Source organism: Hyla sarda, chromosome 6 (assembly GCF_029499605.1).
Source record: "Hyla sarda isolate aHylSar1 chromosome 6, aHylSar1.hap1, whole genome shotgun sequence".
Classification (NCBI taxonomy): domain Eukaryota; kingdom Metazoa; phylum Chordata; class Amphibia; order Anura; family Hylidae; genus Hyla; species Hyla sarda.
In genome coordinates this window covers 287,092,510-287,109,738 of record NC_079194.1, presented here as the reverse complement: position 1 = coordinate 287,109,738, position 17,229 = coordinate 287,092,510, and the positions used below count along the sequence as shown (strand labels likewise).

Below are 17,229 nucleotides of genomic sequence, written 5' to 3'. Positions count from 1 at the left end.
TCCCAGCATGGGAGTTGTAGTTTATCAACATCTGAAGGTCCAAAGTTTGGAGACCACTGGTGTAGGAGAATGCCGAAACGTATGATGCTGATACAGAGCACCTTCTCCAGAGACATACATATAAGTGATTCCAATATGGCAGGCTAAAACTCCATACTGGCTGATGATTTTACATCGAACCTGCTAGCCATGTCCCGTAAATATGAACTTGCCGTCAGCGTGGTGCCACTTGGTGGTGCTGATCTTCCTGAACAGGTATTAGTCATGAGTCATGAACAGGTGGCCATACAATAAGAGAGCAGTCGGGTGGCCACTATAGCTCCTAATTTCCATATATACGTGTATGCTCAGCTCAGTCGAGCATGCATGTGTTCTCAATGGGGAGAGATCATTGCTTCTTGACTCCTGTGATGGTGTCTTATGGGCAGTTGAAATCCAACATTACCGATTCTTCTCCCCCTCGACATTCGGGACGCCTCCTTACACGTTAGATCAATGTTTCTAAACCTTAGCCAATCATAGCTCTTCTCACACTGAACTGCTCTGGGCTGTGTGTAGCAAAGGGAGGGAGGAAGTTCTCCCCTGTATGGCTTCAGATGATGTCACACCTGCTGGGGAACGCCCCTTCCCAGTCTGTGAATCTGACTGAGACTGAGCAGAAAATACAGAGCAATATCAAGGTAGAAAACTAAAAAATAATAAAAATAAAGGCAGGGGGTGGTTTATCATGATGGGGGCAGTGAACTGGGAGGATTATTAAATTTTACTAGATGATGAGAGGTTCTCTTTAAGGTGTTGTCTGTTTGCATATATAACTTATTGAATGTTATTTGTATATTATAGGCCGGTGCTGCACAAAAACGTAAGATACAACTGCAGAGTCATATTCCTCAACAAGTAATTCTCTCATATTTTACTTTTGTTTTTTGGTGTGTGTTTTTTTCCCCCAAAAGAAAAAGGGCAAGAATGATGTTCCATGTAGGGATGTCCCAATATTGGTATCAAGATTGTCGCTGATACCAGACTTGTTCGATTGTCCTCTATACCCATCCGGATACCTGGAGACTATAGAAATAATAAAAATCCCTCTCACATTCCCTACACTGAGGCCTCTTCATCGTTCCTGCACCACTAACAGAACAGAGGATGCAGAGGCCTCAGCAAGGGAGCAGAGGGAAGGTTAGTGGGGTTTTATTATTTTCTTTTTGAGGGGACTAAATGGGGCAAACTACTTAATAGGAGCATCTACTTACCTACCTAACTACTGGGGGCTTCTACCTGAAAGTGGTGGATTCCCTACCACTTGAATCCTCTTATCCCCTAATAAGGGGATCCCTACTTGCTTTTCTACTAGGGGCTTCTACCTAAAAGGGGAGGGTTTCCTACCTACCTACTGGGGTCTTCTACCCAATAGGTGGGATTCCCTACCTACCTACTGGGGGCTTCTACTTAATTGGTGGGATTCCCTACCTACCTACTGGGGGCTGCTACTTAATAGGTGGGATTCCCTACCTACCTACTGGGGGCTTCTACTTAATAGGTGGGATTCCCTACCTACGGACTGGAGGCTTCTACCTAATAGGAGGGTTGCCCACCTAACTATTGTGGACTACCTAATAGAGGGGATTCACTACCTATACTCTGGGGGCTTCTACCCAATAGGGTGGAATTCCCTATTTACCCTTCTTCTGGGGGCCTCTACCTAATAGGGGGGGTTCCCTACATATCTTAAAGGGGTACTCCGGCACTTAGACATCGTATCCCCTATCCAAAGGATAGGGGATAAGATGCCTGATCACGGGGTCCCGCCACTGGGGACACCTGTGATCTTGCACGCCGCACCCCGATAAAATCAGTCCCGGAGCGTGTTCGCTCCGGGTCTGATTACTGTCGATCACGGGGCCGGAGCGTTGTGAAGTCAAGGTTCCACCCCCGCAATGCAAGCCTATGGGAGGGGATGTGACAGCTGTCACGCCCCCTCCCATAGGCTTGCATTGAGGGGGGCGGAGCGTGACGTCACACGGGTCACACAGGGCGGAGCCTTGACGTCACAACGTGATCGACAGTAATCAGACCCGGAGCGTGCAAGATCAAGGTGGTCCCCAGCAGCGGGACCCCCGCGATCAGGCATCTTATCCCCTATCCTTTGCATAGGGGAGAAGATGTCTAAGCGCCGGAGTACCCCTTTAAATATAAGGGTCCGTGAGGGCCTTATGTATGCATTGCTCTTGTACACCCCTAATGTATTTTTCCTAAATAATCTACCACATAATTTGATTATTTGGCAGGAAAATACTCCTTATTCGGCCAAAAATGGTGATGGCTAATGCTGGGAATTATCGGGAGTTGCGGTGGTTCACCCCATGGAATAAGTCAAGGTAAGGTCGTATAGTTTTATTCTGTATAGAGGTGGTCTCCAAGCTGTGAACCTCCAGCTGTTGCAAAACTACAACTCCCAGCATGCCCGCACAGCCAACAGATATGTGATGTAACAGACTATTGAACAAATCTAATTTTATGTCTTTTAGGGTAATTGAGGATCACTTTCTTCCAAGAACGATCCAGAAGATCACAGGACAGGTTCGATTTCTATTTCCTCCATATTTGCTTTACTGATACATAGTGCTTTAAGCACAGCTCAGTTTTTAAGAGGAACCTCAGCGTCCCTTGATATCATCGAATGTCTGTGGATTTCACTGGGTGAGAGGGGACCTGCAATGTGAAATTGGTGAACTGCAATACCAGACACAGCCACTATGAAAAGTATGGCGCTGTAACTGGTTACCATGAGCAGCCCCTTTAACCCCTTAAGGACTCAGCCCATTTTGGCCTTAAGGACTCAGACAATTTAATTTTTACGTTTTCATTTTTTCCTCCTCGCCTTCTAAAAATCATAACTCTTTTATATTTTCATCCACAGACTAGTATGAGGGCTTGTTTTTTGCGCGACAAGTTGTCCTTTGTAATGACATCACTCATTATATCATAAAATGTATGGCGCAACCAAAAAACACTATTTTTGTGGGGAAATTAAAACGAAAAACGCAATTTTGCTAATTTTGGAAGGTTTTGTTTTCACGCCGTACAATTTATGGTAAAAATGACATGTGTTCTTTATTCTGAGGGTCAATACGATTAAAATGATACCCATTATTATATACTTTTATATTATTGTTGCACTTAAAAAAAATCACAAACTTTTTAACCAAATTAGTACGTTTATAATCCCTTTATTTTGATGACCTCTAACTTTTTTATTTTTCCGTATAAGTGGCGGTATGGGGGCTCATTTTTTGCGCCATGATCTGTACTTTTTTTTGATACCACATTTGCATATAAAAAACTTTTAATATATTTTTTATAATTTTTTTTTTAAATAAAATGCATTCAAAAAGTAGGAATTTTGGACTTTTTTTATTTTTTTTCGTTCACGCCGTTCACCGTACGGGATCATTAACATTTTATTTTAATAGTTCGGACATTTACGCACGCGGCGATACCAAATATGTCTATAAAAAATGTTTTTTACGCTTTTTGGGGGTAAAATAGGAAAAAACGGACGTTTTACTTTTTTATTGGGGGAGGGGATTTTTCACTTTTTTTTTACTTTTACTTTTACATTTTTTTACATTTTTTTTTACACTTGAATAGTCCCCATAGGGGACTATTCATAGCAATACCATGATTGCTAATACTGATCTGTTCTATGTATAGGACATAGAACAGATCAGTATTATCGGTCATCTCCTGCTCTGGTCTGCTCGATCTCAGACCAGAGCAGGAGACGCCGGGAGCCGCACGGAGGAAGGAGAGGGGACCTCCGTGCGACGTTATGAATGATCGGATCCCCGCAGCAGCGCTGCGGGCGATCCGATCATTCATTTAAATCGCGAACTGCCGCAGATGCCGGGATCTGTATTGATCCCGGCACCTGAGGGGTTAATGGCGGACGCCCGCGAGATCGCGGGCGTCGGCCATTGCCGGCGGGTCCCTGGCTGCGATCAGCAGCCGGGATCAGCCGCGCATGACACGGGCATCGCTCCGATGCCCGCGGTTATGCTTAGGACGTAAATGTACGTCCTGGTGCGTTAAGTACCACCTCACCAGGACGTACATTTACGTCCTGCGTCCTTAAGGGGTTAACCAGCTGATTGGCGAGGGCAGCCAGAAATTGGCCCCCTCCACCGAACTGATATTGATTGATTGATTGACCCGTACATTTTTTAGTCCAGAAAAAAACCTTAAAAGTACATCTAATTCTCTTTTAGGACACAGTTCCATTTGGTGATGCAGTGTTGGCAACCAAAGACACCTGCTTGGGGTCTGAGATCTGTGAGGAGCTGTGGGCACCTAACAGGTAAAATATTATACTGTATGTGTGTGGTTGAATTATCCTTTCGTTTAGGGGTACGCAGAAGAAAGGGGCCCTATAGCTACATTCAAAATGGGCCCCTCATTATGGTGCTGGGCTTTGACACAGGGGACAAAGGGGCCTTGTATTTGTTTCCATTCCATAGCCTTTCCATGATATCAATCCCCCTTTTCTAAAGGCATTCTCTACTTTAGACAATCACTGTTGGTTGTGGAGGGTCCATGGACAATAAGCTGGTCACAGCATGTCCACCTGCTAAGCTGCAGCACCACCACAGGTGAAATGAAGTATTACACAGTGCCATTTCAAAACAATAGAATGTCTGTGTAAGGGCTCGTTCACATGAAGTCAATGTGGTCTGCGGCCGATTTTCCACCGCGGAGATTCCGCTGCTGGAAATCCGCTGTGGGCAGCCGGTGGAGGGCCTGTCCCTTTCAAACTCGCAGCGTGAAACCTGTTGACACAAAAATATGCCCATATGAGCGAACCCTAATGCAGAACAGGTCCTTCAGAGGGAGAGACTCTCTTTGTAACCTCACTTAACTATGACCAAGAGAAGATGATCCTGACCAGAGGACCTCCTACTCTTCTACTACTGGTAATCTATATACAGTGGCCCCGACATACGATAATTTCAACATGCGATTGCCTCTCAGAGGCCATCGCATGTTGAAGGCATAAGATGCTTTTGTAGGTCGGGGCCATCGCATAAACGGCTATCCGGTAGTGCAGACTGCTTCAGCTACCACCGGATAGCCGTTTACGGTGCCCCGTGTGCTGCGGTGATGGTCTCCTGTCCTCGGGGCTCCGGAGCGTCCTCTTCGGGATCCCCTGCATCGGCGGCGGTCTCCTTCGTCGTCATCATGTCGCCGCGCACGCCGTCCCTTCATCCAATAGGAGCGGTGTGCGTAGTGACGTGATGGCAGAGACGTCCGGAGCGGTGGGGACACCCCGGGGACGCGGCGACAGCGATGGAAGGCGACATCCAGGGCAGCGGTGACGAGCGGGGACAGGTGAGTATTATGTCCTATACTTTACGTTGCACGGATCCCTCAACATGCGATGGTTTCAACAAACAATGGTTCGTTTGGAACGGATTACCATCGTATGTTGAGGGACCACTGTATATATAAAAAACTCAACGTGTGTATGTTCCAGTATCACGTCCAAACGGCTAAAGATATTAACATGAAACTTGGCCACATGTTACTTATATGTCAACAACAAACATAGGATAGGTGATTTAACCCTTACTCACCCCCATTTGCCAGGGTCAGGGTTTTGTTTAAAGTCCCATACAAGTCAATAGGAAATGTATGTTCCCACATAACTTCCGTACGGCTGGAGATATTTCAATACCTGGTACACATATTACGGGTCGGGATAGGAGGACGGTATAAGAGGCCGAGATAGGAGGTTGGGATAGGACGGGATATGGGGTTGGGATATGAAGTCAAAAGCTTCCTCTTTTCCTCCACAACAAGGATTAGGAAGGAAAAACCGGGAAACGCCGGGTACTCAGCTAGTGTATATATATATAAACCTCAATGTGTGTAAGTGTTTGTGTGTGTGTATGTATGTGTGTTTGTTCCAGCATCACGTCCAAATGGCTAAAGATATTAACATGAAACTTGGCCACATGTTACTTATATGTCAACAACAAACATAGGATAGGTGATTTAACCCTTACTCACCCCCATTTGCCAGGGTCGGGGTTTTTGTTTAAAGTCCCATACAAGTCAATGGAAAATATATGTTCCAGCATAACTTCCAAACGGCTGGAGATATTTCGATAATACTTGGTCACATGTTACTTATATGTCCACTTAAAATAAAGGATAGTATATTTAACCCTTAACTACCTCTATTTGTGAGGGTCAAGGTTTTTGTTTAAAGTCCCATGCAAATCTATGGGAAATGCATGTTCCCACATAACTTCCATACGGCTGGAGATATTAAAGTTAAATTAACCCTAACCTACACCTTATATAAAAGATGGGTTTTTGTTTCAAGTCCCATGCAAGTATATGGGACTTCCAGAACCTTACTCTACAAGCTCCGCTCTGCATCTCCTGGTGAATGTGTCAATCCAGCTTGCAAGCCACACTCCATCTCACAAAGACACGCCCACTGTTTAAGCCCCACCCCTTTTAATCTCTATCTTTTTTGTGCATCAGTCTGGCTGGCAAATTACGCTCAGTCCCACAAAGCCACGTCCCCTACTATTTTCAGCTTACAATATCGTCATCACAAATCAGTCCCACCTGAGGACAGGATATGAGGATGGGACATAAGGACTGGATATGAACTCAGCATACGAGGTCGGGACATGAGGAGTGGATATGGGTTACGGATTTAAGGAGGGCATATGGGGTCAGGATTAAAGGAGGGGATATGAGGACAAAAGCTTCCTCCTTTTTTGCTTTTCCTCCCCCACAAGGACAAGATAGGAAAAACCAGGCGGCGCCAGGTACTCAGCTAGTATTGTTTATAAAAATAGACAATCTCTGTAATAACAATGACGTTCCCCTAGAGGGGGCAGTCCAGGTTCCCTCCACCTAATAGGCAATGGACCCAACCAGGGCTGAGCATCTGATCTTTTCAAGCGCCCCCTAGCAGCAGCCACATGGTATATGGTATTTGACCATAGTCCAATGATACATATCAATCTTTTTCTTCTCTTCTGCAGTCCTCACATCGACATGGGGCTGGATGGGGTGGAGATATTCACTAATGGTTCTGGGAGTCATCATGAATTGAGGAAGGCCCATCTGAGAGTAGATCTGGTCAAGTCTACAACTACAAAGGTACAGGCCACCCTATGCTCTGTATATACCCATCTCTGTATTTATTCTTTCATGGGCAGTAGAAGGATGAGGTTGAAGCTCAATGCTTCCCAGATGGAGCCGTGGTTTTTTGCTTACCCTTTACTTAAGAAGGAATCGTACAGATTTAGATGAGTTCTTACTCTTGACAACATATCATTTTTACAATTCCTCTTTGCATGGAGCATTATTCCTCTCCCTTTGTTTTCCAGAATGGCGGCATTTATCTTCTGTGCAACCTCAGGGGCTGTGACAGCGACCGGCTGTACTTTGATGGCTGCTCCATGATCTCAATCAATGGGGACATTGTAGCGCAGGGCGCTCAGTTTTCTCTTGAAAATGTGGTAAGGCTATTACATAGAATAGATATTATTGCTGTAGACTATAGATTGTATCAAGATGGTGTCAGCCTTGTCTCCTGTAGAGCTTTAAAAGCGATGGCGAGGCATGACCAGGACAGCAGGAGGTCAGGTTGACTAGCCAAAGTCTTCATGCTGGTGGCCTTTTCTGTAGACTTATAGGAACAGCATTCAGTGTTGTACAGCTGACTAGACAATCCAGAAAAGCCACCATCACTCCTGCTGGGGAATATGGTCAGTATGATCTTTAGATTAAAAGGGGTTGTCAAGGTTAGATGACTACTCTGGTAAGGATTGCTATGTATTATTCATACTACTTCTATTACTAGCAGTATGACTGATATACTGTATATAGCACTGCTATAGCATAATAGTATGACACAGACGGTACCTGGTAGTATTGGTGAGAAGCAGCATGCAGCCAATGCCATTGGGTCCCTGTGTAATTTCGTGGCACGTTCCGCTCCTCATGGGCGGGTACCAAACCGGGAGGAGGAAAATGTCCGCCCATCATAGGAGCCAGCAGCATCTGGCATGCCTAAATAAAAATTAAAAAAGCAGCGATGGCTTGAGACCCAGGGCTATGGGCACCAGAACCTCAGGTCCCCCCCTTAGCGATGCCACTGTCTGTGGGTTTCAATCTGTATATGTCTGAGGATTGTCAGTGCAGAATCCACACACACACACACACATACTGAAGCAATTCTGCAGTGTGTGAATTCCCTCAAACAGTTTTGGCAAAAAAAAAAAAAAAATACACCATAAAGCAAAAATGTCAACTTGACTTTCTCTTGTCCACAGGAAGTTCTTACCGCCACTTTAGATCTTGAAGATGTCCGCAGTTACAGAGCGCATACGTCATCACGCTGCATTTCAGTAAGGGACTTTTCAACTTGTATTACTCCCCATGTTATCCACAGTTTTACAATATCTTCATAATGCGTAATTTGCTAAACTTTTTATACAATGTAGATAATACGATTATATGCATAATTGTAATATACATTGGTATATTGTGTATTCTGGGTGAAAAAATGCTATATACTTCTTACAACTAGGGTCCCTTCACTGTCCAGAACACTCTCTGGTCGCTGCAGCTATTACCTGTGTGTCCCAGTGCAGAGACAAAATACAGGAGTGCAGGCTCCTGGTTTGTCAATCAGCCTGCTGTGTGAGCTGGGGGCATGTCACAGAGCCTCAGTTCACAGAGCAGCCAGTTGGCTGCTCTGAAAAGTGGAAGTTTCCAAATGAGATGTGAGGGCAAACAAGGGAACACCCCCTCCTGCTCAGTTTTTTTTCTAAACCCATTATAACCCTACATAAAAATGATGATGTTAATATTTGTTGTATTGTGCAGGCGAGCAGAAATCCTCCATTTCATAGAGTGCATGTGGATTTCTCTCTGTCCTCATTTGATGATGTGTACACCCTTACTTCTGAGCCAATCCAATGGAAGTACCACAATCCTGCTGAAGAAATAAGGTATTGAAGACTGAAACATTTAGGGTGGGGTGACTAGAAATTAAATTCAGGCATTTGTGACTTATATGCTAATGCTTTTCATTACAGCCTTGGACCTGCATGTTGGCTCTGGGATTATTTAAGGCGCAGTAAACAGGTAAACATTTTTATATTATTTATGTAAAAAGTAAGTGGAGCTCCCCCTGTAACAACAGTCTTGCTGTGATGTCTGGACCTCCCTCTATAACAGCAGTCTGGTTGTGTATTCTGGAGCTCACCTATAACAGTCGTCTTGCTGTGTAGCCTGGACCTCCCCCTATAAAAGCAGTCTGGCTGTGTAGTGTGCACCTCCACCTATAACAGCAGCCTGGCTGTGTAGTCTGGACCACTCCCTATAACAGCAGTCTGGCTGTGTAGTCTGGACCACCCCCTATAACAGCAGCCTGGCTGTGTAGTCTGGACCACTCCCTATAACAGCAGTCTGGCTGTGTAGTCTGGACCACCCCCTATAACAGCAGCCTGGCTGTGTAGTCTGGACCACTCCCTATAACAGCAGTCTGGCTGTGTAGTCTGGACCACCCCCTATAACAGCAGTCTGGCTGTGTAGACTGGACCGCCCCCTATAACAGCAGTCTGGCTGTGTAGACTGGACCGCCCCCTATAACAGCAGTCTGGCTGTGTAGACTGGACCGCCCCCTATAACAGCAGTCTGGCTGTGTAGTTTGGACCGCCCCCTATAACAGCAGTCTGGCTGTGTAGTTTGGACCACCCCCTATACCGGTAGTCTGGCTGTGTAGTGTGGAGCTCCCCCTATAACAGCAGTCTGACTGTGTAGTGTGGAGCACCTCCTATAACAGCAGTCTGGCTGTGTAGTGTGGAGCTCCCCATATAACAGCAGTCTGGCTGTGTAGTCTGGACCACCCCCTATAACAGCAGTCTGGCTGTGTAGTGTGGAGCACCTCCTATAACAGCAGTCTGGCTGTGTAGTGTAGAGCGCCCCCTATAACAGCAGTCTGGCTGTGTAGTGTGGAGCACCTCCTATAACAGCAGTCTGGCTGTGTAGTGTGGACCCTCCCCTATAACAGCAGTCTGGCTGTGTAGTGTGGAGCACCCCCTATAACACCAGGATGGTTGTGTAGTGTGGACCTCCCCCTATAACAGCATTCTGGCTGTGTAGTTTGGACCTCCCCCTATAACAGCAGCCTGGCTGTGTAGTCTGGACCTCCCCCTATAACAGCAGGATGGCTGTGTAGTTTGGACCTCCCTCTATAACAGCAGTCTTGCTGTGTAGTGTGTAGCGCCCCCTATAACAGCAGTCTTGCTGTGTAGTGTGTAGCACCTCCTATAACAGCAGTCTTGCTGTGTAGTGTGGAGCTCCCCATATAACAGCAGTCTAAATGAGTAGGGAATATGACCTCCTTCCTCCCATATACCACTGGCCTCTGCAGATCCTTTAGTTCTTACATACATTGTATATAATGCATCTGGAGACTGACCTGTATGTCATTTTGTGTTTCAGGGGGGATTCCTCCTTCCCCTTAGTGGTGGCGTGGACAGCTCTGCAGTGGCCTGCATTGTATACTCCATGTGTCGCCTTGTCTGTCAGGCCGTGGATGCCGGCAGTAAGTTACATAGACAACATATTTAAAAAAATAAAAAAAAAACCACTGGCAATTTACATCTGTAAATTCTTTCCCTGGTATTAACCCAAATACTTTACCTTCTTTTTTTGTTAAGATGAAGAAGTTCTACATGACATGCGTCAAATAGTCGGTGATGCATTTTACGTACCCAGGACGCCCCAGGATCTCTGCAGTCGTCTCTTAACCACCTGCTACATGGCAACAGAGAACTCTTCCTATGAAACAAAGGAGCGGGCCAGGACATTGTCCGAACAAATAGGCAGGTAGTTTGGGGTTTTTTGATGTTGATATTATCCCCAAGGGGCGATATTTACCTTATCAGATTAGTGCACCCGGTTGTGTAAGGTGCAACTCATTTAGGCTACAGGCAAACTGTACCCATATACCATATTTGTTAGAGCGTCTGGATCACACAGGGTGATTTATGCCTTTACCAGAGTTTCCTATAATGTTGCCAACTATCCGTTCACTATTTTGCCGCCTTTAGCCACCACCTGACCCCATGCATTGATGCAGCTGTTAAAGCGGTTATCGGGATATTTACTATGGTGACTGGTAAAGTTCCTCAGTTCCGTGTCCATGGAGGAAGTGGCCAAGAGAATCTCGCTCTTCAGAACATTCAGGTAATCCAAAGAGAAACCAATAAAATACTGTATTTAATCTTGATCCTATTGAAGGGGTTGGCCGGTGCTGAATTAGATACTTACCCGCCTGATCCCCTGCTGCTGCCATTCCGCTGGTGACCTGTACCCACTGCTCAGCACTACCTGATCTCCACTCAACAGGAAAAGACAGCTTAACCAGTCACAGTCCACCGCGGTGTCCCACCTCAGCCATTCATTGGCTGTTTGTCATTTTCTTGTATCGAGAGGGGAACCAGTAAGCACCGATTATCGGACACCTGGCACTATTACCATTCGTGTCGAACAACCCCTATAAAGAGGACCAGTGTTCTTTTTGTAATAGAAAGTGGCATCTATAGACAGGCGAGGCGGGGGGGGGGGGGGGGGGGGGGGGGACTGATTATATACTTATAGTATAATGATCACCCCCATGCGTGCTGGAAAAACAGGGCTTGTTAGCTCATCTGGTGGCCTAGCTACTCCATCAGATGGACGTGAACGGCATTGTATAGTGTGCGGCATGTGTGGACTGTACTAGGACCGGGGTCATACATACTTACTAGTCTGTATTCAGTCCCTTGCCAATGCTAAATACATGCCCGAAACAGTAAATATGCAAATCCCCCCCCATCCTAGTAAAGCGCACACATGCCACACACAGTATAATGTAGCTAGACCACTAGATGGGTTAACAAGCCCTGTATCTCTAGATCAGTGGGGGGCCGATCACCATACTATAAACAGATATGCGACTACAGGGTCTCTTTTAAAGGGGTACTCCAACATCCAGTAAAAGAACATGCAGTGAGGTTGCAGCACCTGTTAATCATTCCCTGTCTGCTCCGCTGTCTGTGGCATTACTCAGCACAAGGCAGCATGCTGTAATCATACATAGTTACATAGTTAGTATGGTTGAAAAAAGACATACGTCCATCAAGTCCAACCAGGGAATTGAAGTGAATCACTCCTCATTCTTCCCTAAATTCCCAATAAAAATATATATGTACATGTGTATATGACAGGGAGATGGTGATGTAGGGGCTGGTCAGAGGGGGTGACATCACTATGGAGGCAGGCTAGAGCTCAGAGACAAGATCCAGGCAAACCTCATGAGACAGAAAATTATGTTGCGTTGTCGCGGGAGAGAGGGAGGAGCTGCTGAGTCAACACCACCCTGAGAGTGAAAGGACTACACAACTTCCTATCATGGGTAAATCAAGCAGAAACATGCTGAGGCATGTACAGTTTGGGATAACACTACATTAGTTATATATACTTTCTTACTTTTAAAAATCTTGTCTCCTGTCTCTCCAGGCGAGGATACGGATGGTAATCGCCTATTTATTTGCCCAGCTAAGTCTTTGGACGCGTGGTATGCCCGGTAGTCTGCTGGTTCTTGGCTCAGCTAATGTGGATGAAAGGTCTATAACACATCTCTCATTTTTAGAAAACTAATTGTGTATTCAAGGTTTTTTTTTGACTTGTGAGACCCACAACAATCAGATTTACAGGGCAAAATGATTAACCCCTTAACAACGCAGGACGTAAATGTACGTCCTGGTGAGGTGGTACTTACCGCACCAGGACGTACATTTAGGTGCTAAGCATAACCGCGAGCATCGGAGCGATACCCGGATCATGCGCGTCAGGTCCCAGCTGCTGATCGCAGCCAGGGACCCGCCCGTAATGGCGGACATCCGCGATCCCGCGGATGCCCGCCATTAACCCCTCAGATGCCGTGATCAATACAGATCATGGCATCTGCAGCATCGCAGCCATTAAAATGGATGACTGGATCGCCCGCAGCGCTGCCGCGGCGATCCGATCATCCAGCACGGCAGACGGAGGTCCCCTCACCTGCCTCCGCTGCCTTCCAAGCGTCTTCTGCTCTGATCTGCCCTCCCGCAGTCCAGAGCAGAAGATGACCGATAACCCTGATCAGTGCTATGTCCTATACATAGCACTGAACAGTATTAGCAATCAAAAGATTGCTATAAATAGTCCCCTATGGGGACTATTAAAGTGTAAAAATAAAAAAATAAAGTAAAAAAAATGTGAAAAACCCCCTCCCCCAATAAAAACGTAAATTGTCCCATTTTCCCTATTTCACCCCCCAAAAAGTGTTTCAAAAATATTTTATATACATATTTGGTATCGCCGTGTGCGTATATATCTGAACTATTAAAATAAAATGTTAATGATATCGTACGATGAACTGCGTGAACGTAAAAATAAAAAAAGTCCAAAATAGATGCTTTTTTATAAAATTTTATTCCAATAAAAATTAATAAAAAATGGATTAAAAGTTCTATATAAGCAAATATGGTATCAATAAAAAGTACAAATCACAGCGCAAAAAATGAGCCCTCATACCGCCACTTATACGGAAAAATGAAAAAGTTATAGGTCTTGAAAATAGGGGGATTTTAAACGTACCGTACTAATTTGGTTAAAAAGTTTGCGATTTTTTTTTAAGCGCAACAGTGATAGAAAAGTATGTTATCATGGGTATCCTTTTAATCGTATTGACCCAAAGAATAAAGAAAACATGTCATTTACCGTAAATTGTATGGCGTGAAAACGAAACCTTCCAAAATTAGCAAAATTGCGCTTTTTAATTTCATCACACAAATAGTATTTTTTTGGTTGCACCATACATTTTATGGTAAAGTGAGTGATGGCATTACAACGGACAACTGGTCGCGCCAGAAAACAAGCCTCATACTAGTCTGTGGATGAAAATATAAAAGAGTTATGATTTTTTGAAGGCGAGGAGGAAAAAATGAAAACGTAAAAATAAAGGGGTGTCCTTAAGGGGTTAAATGAATTGATGGAGATCACAAAAACATGGCTGCTTTTTACTTCAGAAACAGCGTCTCTCTTGTCCGAGGGCTGTGTCTGGTATACCCGCCACATTCACTTGAAGAATTAAAAAATTGTTGAAGTGAATTGGAAAGTAAAAATCTACAGCAAGCAAATCTGCATGTGCGAACATACCCCAACGGGGAAATATAGGCCTATGTTTAAATGATCTAAAACTCCAAGACAGACCATGTTCGGGTTGAATGCAAGGGTGTATATACCATTATCACAAGGCAAGAGAAACCTAATGGTAAAAACTAACCTTTAATATAAATATATAAAATACACCAGAAAAAAGTCCTCAAAATTAGGCTAAAAGAGCCAGACAAAACAGATCCATAGGGCTAAAATGCTGAACCAGTATCAATCCATGGGTCCAATTCAATGAATCAGTTATTGACTCTTTAGTTAGCATTTGCTATCCTGTCTCATCTCCCCTGATGAATGCCATTATATTGTTGTTGGGGAAATGCGTTGGGACTTTGTTTGAATATGACAGAAATATATTGGTCTGGGCTAATATATTCCTGTCCAGACAATATATTTTCTGTCATATTCAAACAAAAGTCCAGAGGCATTTCCCCCCCATAAACAATATAATAGGGTTCATCAAGGGATATTAGACAGTATAGCAAAATAGACCATACATACATAATAAGATATCATAGAAAGGTAACATAAAATAAGACCATGCAAAATATATGTGGTAAATACCACAGTCCAAGATTTGACCGCTCATTCAGGATAGAAAGCAGATGGGGCAGATTACAGATATGCCAGTCTGTCGATAGGCTCTAATATAGTGTAAAGAGCTGCTGCATGTCGGCCATCTTAGATAGTCCAGAGTAGGGAGTGAGGGGATATGACTGTTGGCAGACGGCTTCATGTCAGCTATATGGCGCTGTATATACCCTTGGTTATAGGGGAACCCCCATAGAATATACCCTTATAAGGAACCCCTACAGCTATCCCATGTCTGCGGTATCCAGAAATTCGAGACAGAGGACAGTTTTGCCAAATCGGCACACATTGCCACTGGTCCTGGTTTTGGCACAATAGAAAGGGTATTGCAAAGTCAGATTGGTCCCAGTCAACTTGCTAATGCACAGTGCAAATCTCTAAGGTGGACACTAGCCTGAAGAACACTCCTACAAATAACCCCCCCACCATTCTTTTTGTCTGCAGTCTCCGAGGATATCTCACGAAGTACGACTGTTCGAGCGCCGATATAAACCCCATTGGTGGCATAAGTAAGACCGATCTAAGGGGTTTCATCCAGTATTGTATGGACAGTTTCCAGCTTACTGCACTGACGAGGTGGGTGGTCCCCTGTATTATGGTCTCTGTCCATCATCAGTGATTGTGCCCTATTTTAACCAGTGGTTCCCCTATCTACATTTCAGCATATTATCCGCCCCACCCACTGCAGAGCTGGAGCCACTCACAGACGGACAGGTGTCCCAGACAGATGAGGTGATGTCCTAAAATCCCCTTGATGATATAGCGTTTTCAAGTGTCAGTAACCACCCCCCCCCCCCCCCCCCCCCCTCCAGCAGTGAATGCGGCAAAACATGTAGATCAGCCTACAGCAGTGTTTCCGAACCAGGGTGCCTCCAGATGTTGCAAAACTACAACTCCCAGCATGTCCGGGCATGCTGGGAGTTGTAGTTTTGAAACATCTGGAGGACCTCAGGTTGAAGACCACTGCGGCCATCGTCATCATGGCTGTCCGGGCATGCTGGGAGTTGTAGTTTTGCAACATCTGGAGGTCCGCAGGTTGAAGACCACTGAGAAGAGATTGACAGGCGGAGAGTTCACTCGAGTATAAGCCGAGGGGGGGGGGGGGGGGGGCGTTTTCAGCACGAAAAATCATGCTGAAAAACTCTGCTTATACTCGAGTAGATATGGTAAATCAATGGGACTCTGCTGCTGTGGGATATTAATGTGGAATTCCCAACGGACATTCTGTCATGTGAACATACCCATAGAGTGTTTGTATAAAGGGGACAAGGGTGCCGGATAATTGCAGAAATCTTTTCTATAAGGTTTCTGTTTCTGTTATTGGTAATTAATATTGTATAAATTGTATCTGTCGTACGTTTTATGCATATGAAATTGCTAGCATAGCCAAAAAAGATGTTCGATACTTTGCATATCTTCATAGAGTGGGAGTGGTAGTTTTGCAACACCTGGAGGCACCCTGCTTGGGAAACACTGGCCTACAGTATGTCACCTGCAGACCCCACACTGTATTGTTATATATAGGGCGTACACAGAATACTAGTCTGCAAATCTCTAATTCTTGTTGGAATTTTCTATAATATTTTTTTTTTTTAATTCTATGAATAACTAGTATGTAGTAACTATAAAAATATTATCATTCAGATATAGATTTTTGTTCATAGGGGGCAGTATTGCAGTAAACAGTCCCAGGCAAAAAAAAAAAAGAAGTTAATTTAAAGGATTAAAGGAGATCTCCGGCAAAAATTAACACAGCAGATCGCGGTGGGTTCGACCGCTGGGGCTCCCCCCGATCACCTGGACGGGACCCCAGCACTCTCAGTGAGGGGCGGGTGTTGTCTACCGGTAGAGGGCATGGGAGCACCAAAAAGACCTGAGTACAGCATTTGGGCATCATCAGTGCTCCCATAAATATGAATGGATCGCGTATGAGCGCGGTAGATGACACGAGGTCCTCACTGAGAACACCTGGGTCCTGTTTGGGGGGGGGGGGGGGGTGTCAGACCCCTGATGTGATCAGCTACTTATCCCCTATTCTGTGGTTATAGGATGTTAATTTTCGCTGGAGTACTCCTTTAATATGGCCTGTTAGCATAAAAGACACTAATTCGCTTATGGAATATAATACTAGTGCATTGCTTTCTTCCAGTAGCTTCAGTGGGAAAGTGACTGGACCAAAAGAGATATGAATTTAATATGATGTTTAGACACTGAAAAATCATTACCCTATAAATAACATCACCCACCCACCCCACTTGTCTCACTTACCTTCATCCTATGGCTGTGCACACATCTTTACACTGCCTTGTATCTTGAGATATATGTGTGTGTGTGTGTGTATAT

The 17,229-nt window shown here is 44.8% G+C and overlaps 2 protein-coding genes across 6 annotated transcripts in view; one reads left to right on the top strand and one right to left on the bottom strand.

The window, feature by feature from the left end:
- The window catches only part of NADSYN1 (NAD synthetase 1), a 55,575-nt gene that overhangs the window by 36,774 nt on the left and 1,572 nt on the right, over positions 1–17,229 (top strand). For all 4 annotated transcript variants that reach the window (XM_056527593.1, XM_056527592.1, XM_056527594.1 and 1 more), the window contains 15 exons: positions 844–897; positions 2,289–2,378; positions 2,529–2,580; positions 4,269–4,357; positions 7,062–7,179; positions 7,410–7,541; positions 8,358–8,432; positions 8,914–9,038; positions 9,126–9,174; positions 10,537–10,639; positions 10,755–10,923; positions 11,148–11,283; positions 12,598–12,704; positions 15,331–15,462; positions 15,549–15,618. In XM_056527593.1, coding sequence (XP_056383568.1) covers positions 844–897; positions 2,289–2,378; positions 2,529–2,580; positions 4,269–4,357; positions 7,062–7,179; positions 7,410–7,541; positions 8,358–8,432; positions 8,914–9,038; positions 9,126–9,174; positions 10,537–10,639; positions 10,755–10,923; positions 11,148–11,283; positions 12,598–12,704; positions 15,331–15,462; positions 15,549–15,618 — 1,501 coding nt within the window. The remainder of the gene's footprint in view (positions 1–843; positions 898–2,288; positions 2,379–2,528; positions 2,581–4,268; positions 4,358–7,061; positions 7,180–7,409; positions 7,542–8,357; positions 8,433–8,913; positions 9,039–9,125; positions 9,175–10,536; positions 10,640–10,754; positions 10,924–11,147; positions 11,284–12,597; positions 12,705–15,330; positions 15,463–15,548; positions 15,619–17,229) is intronic.
- The window catches only part of LOC130277191 (embryonic protein UVS.2-like), a 68,871-nt gene that overhangs the window by 50,589 nt on the left and 1,053 nt on the right, over positions 1–17,229 (bottom strand). The window contains exon 1 of one of the 2 annotated variants that reach the window (XM_056527598.1): positions 17,155–17,177. The exons of the other annotated variant lie outside the window; for it this stretch is intronic. Coding sequence (XP_056383573.1) covers positions 17,155–17,160 — 6 coding nt within the window. The 5' untranslated portion in view covers positions 17,161–17,177. Of the gene's footprint in view, positions 1–17,154; positions 17,178–17,229 lie in introns of those variants that run through there. 2 annotated transcript variants of the gene reach the window in all.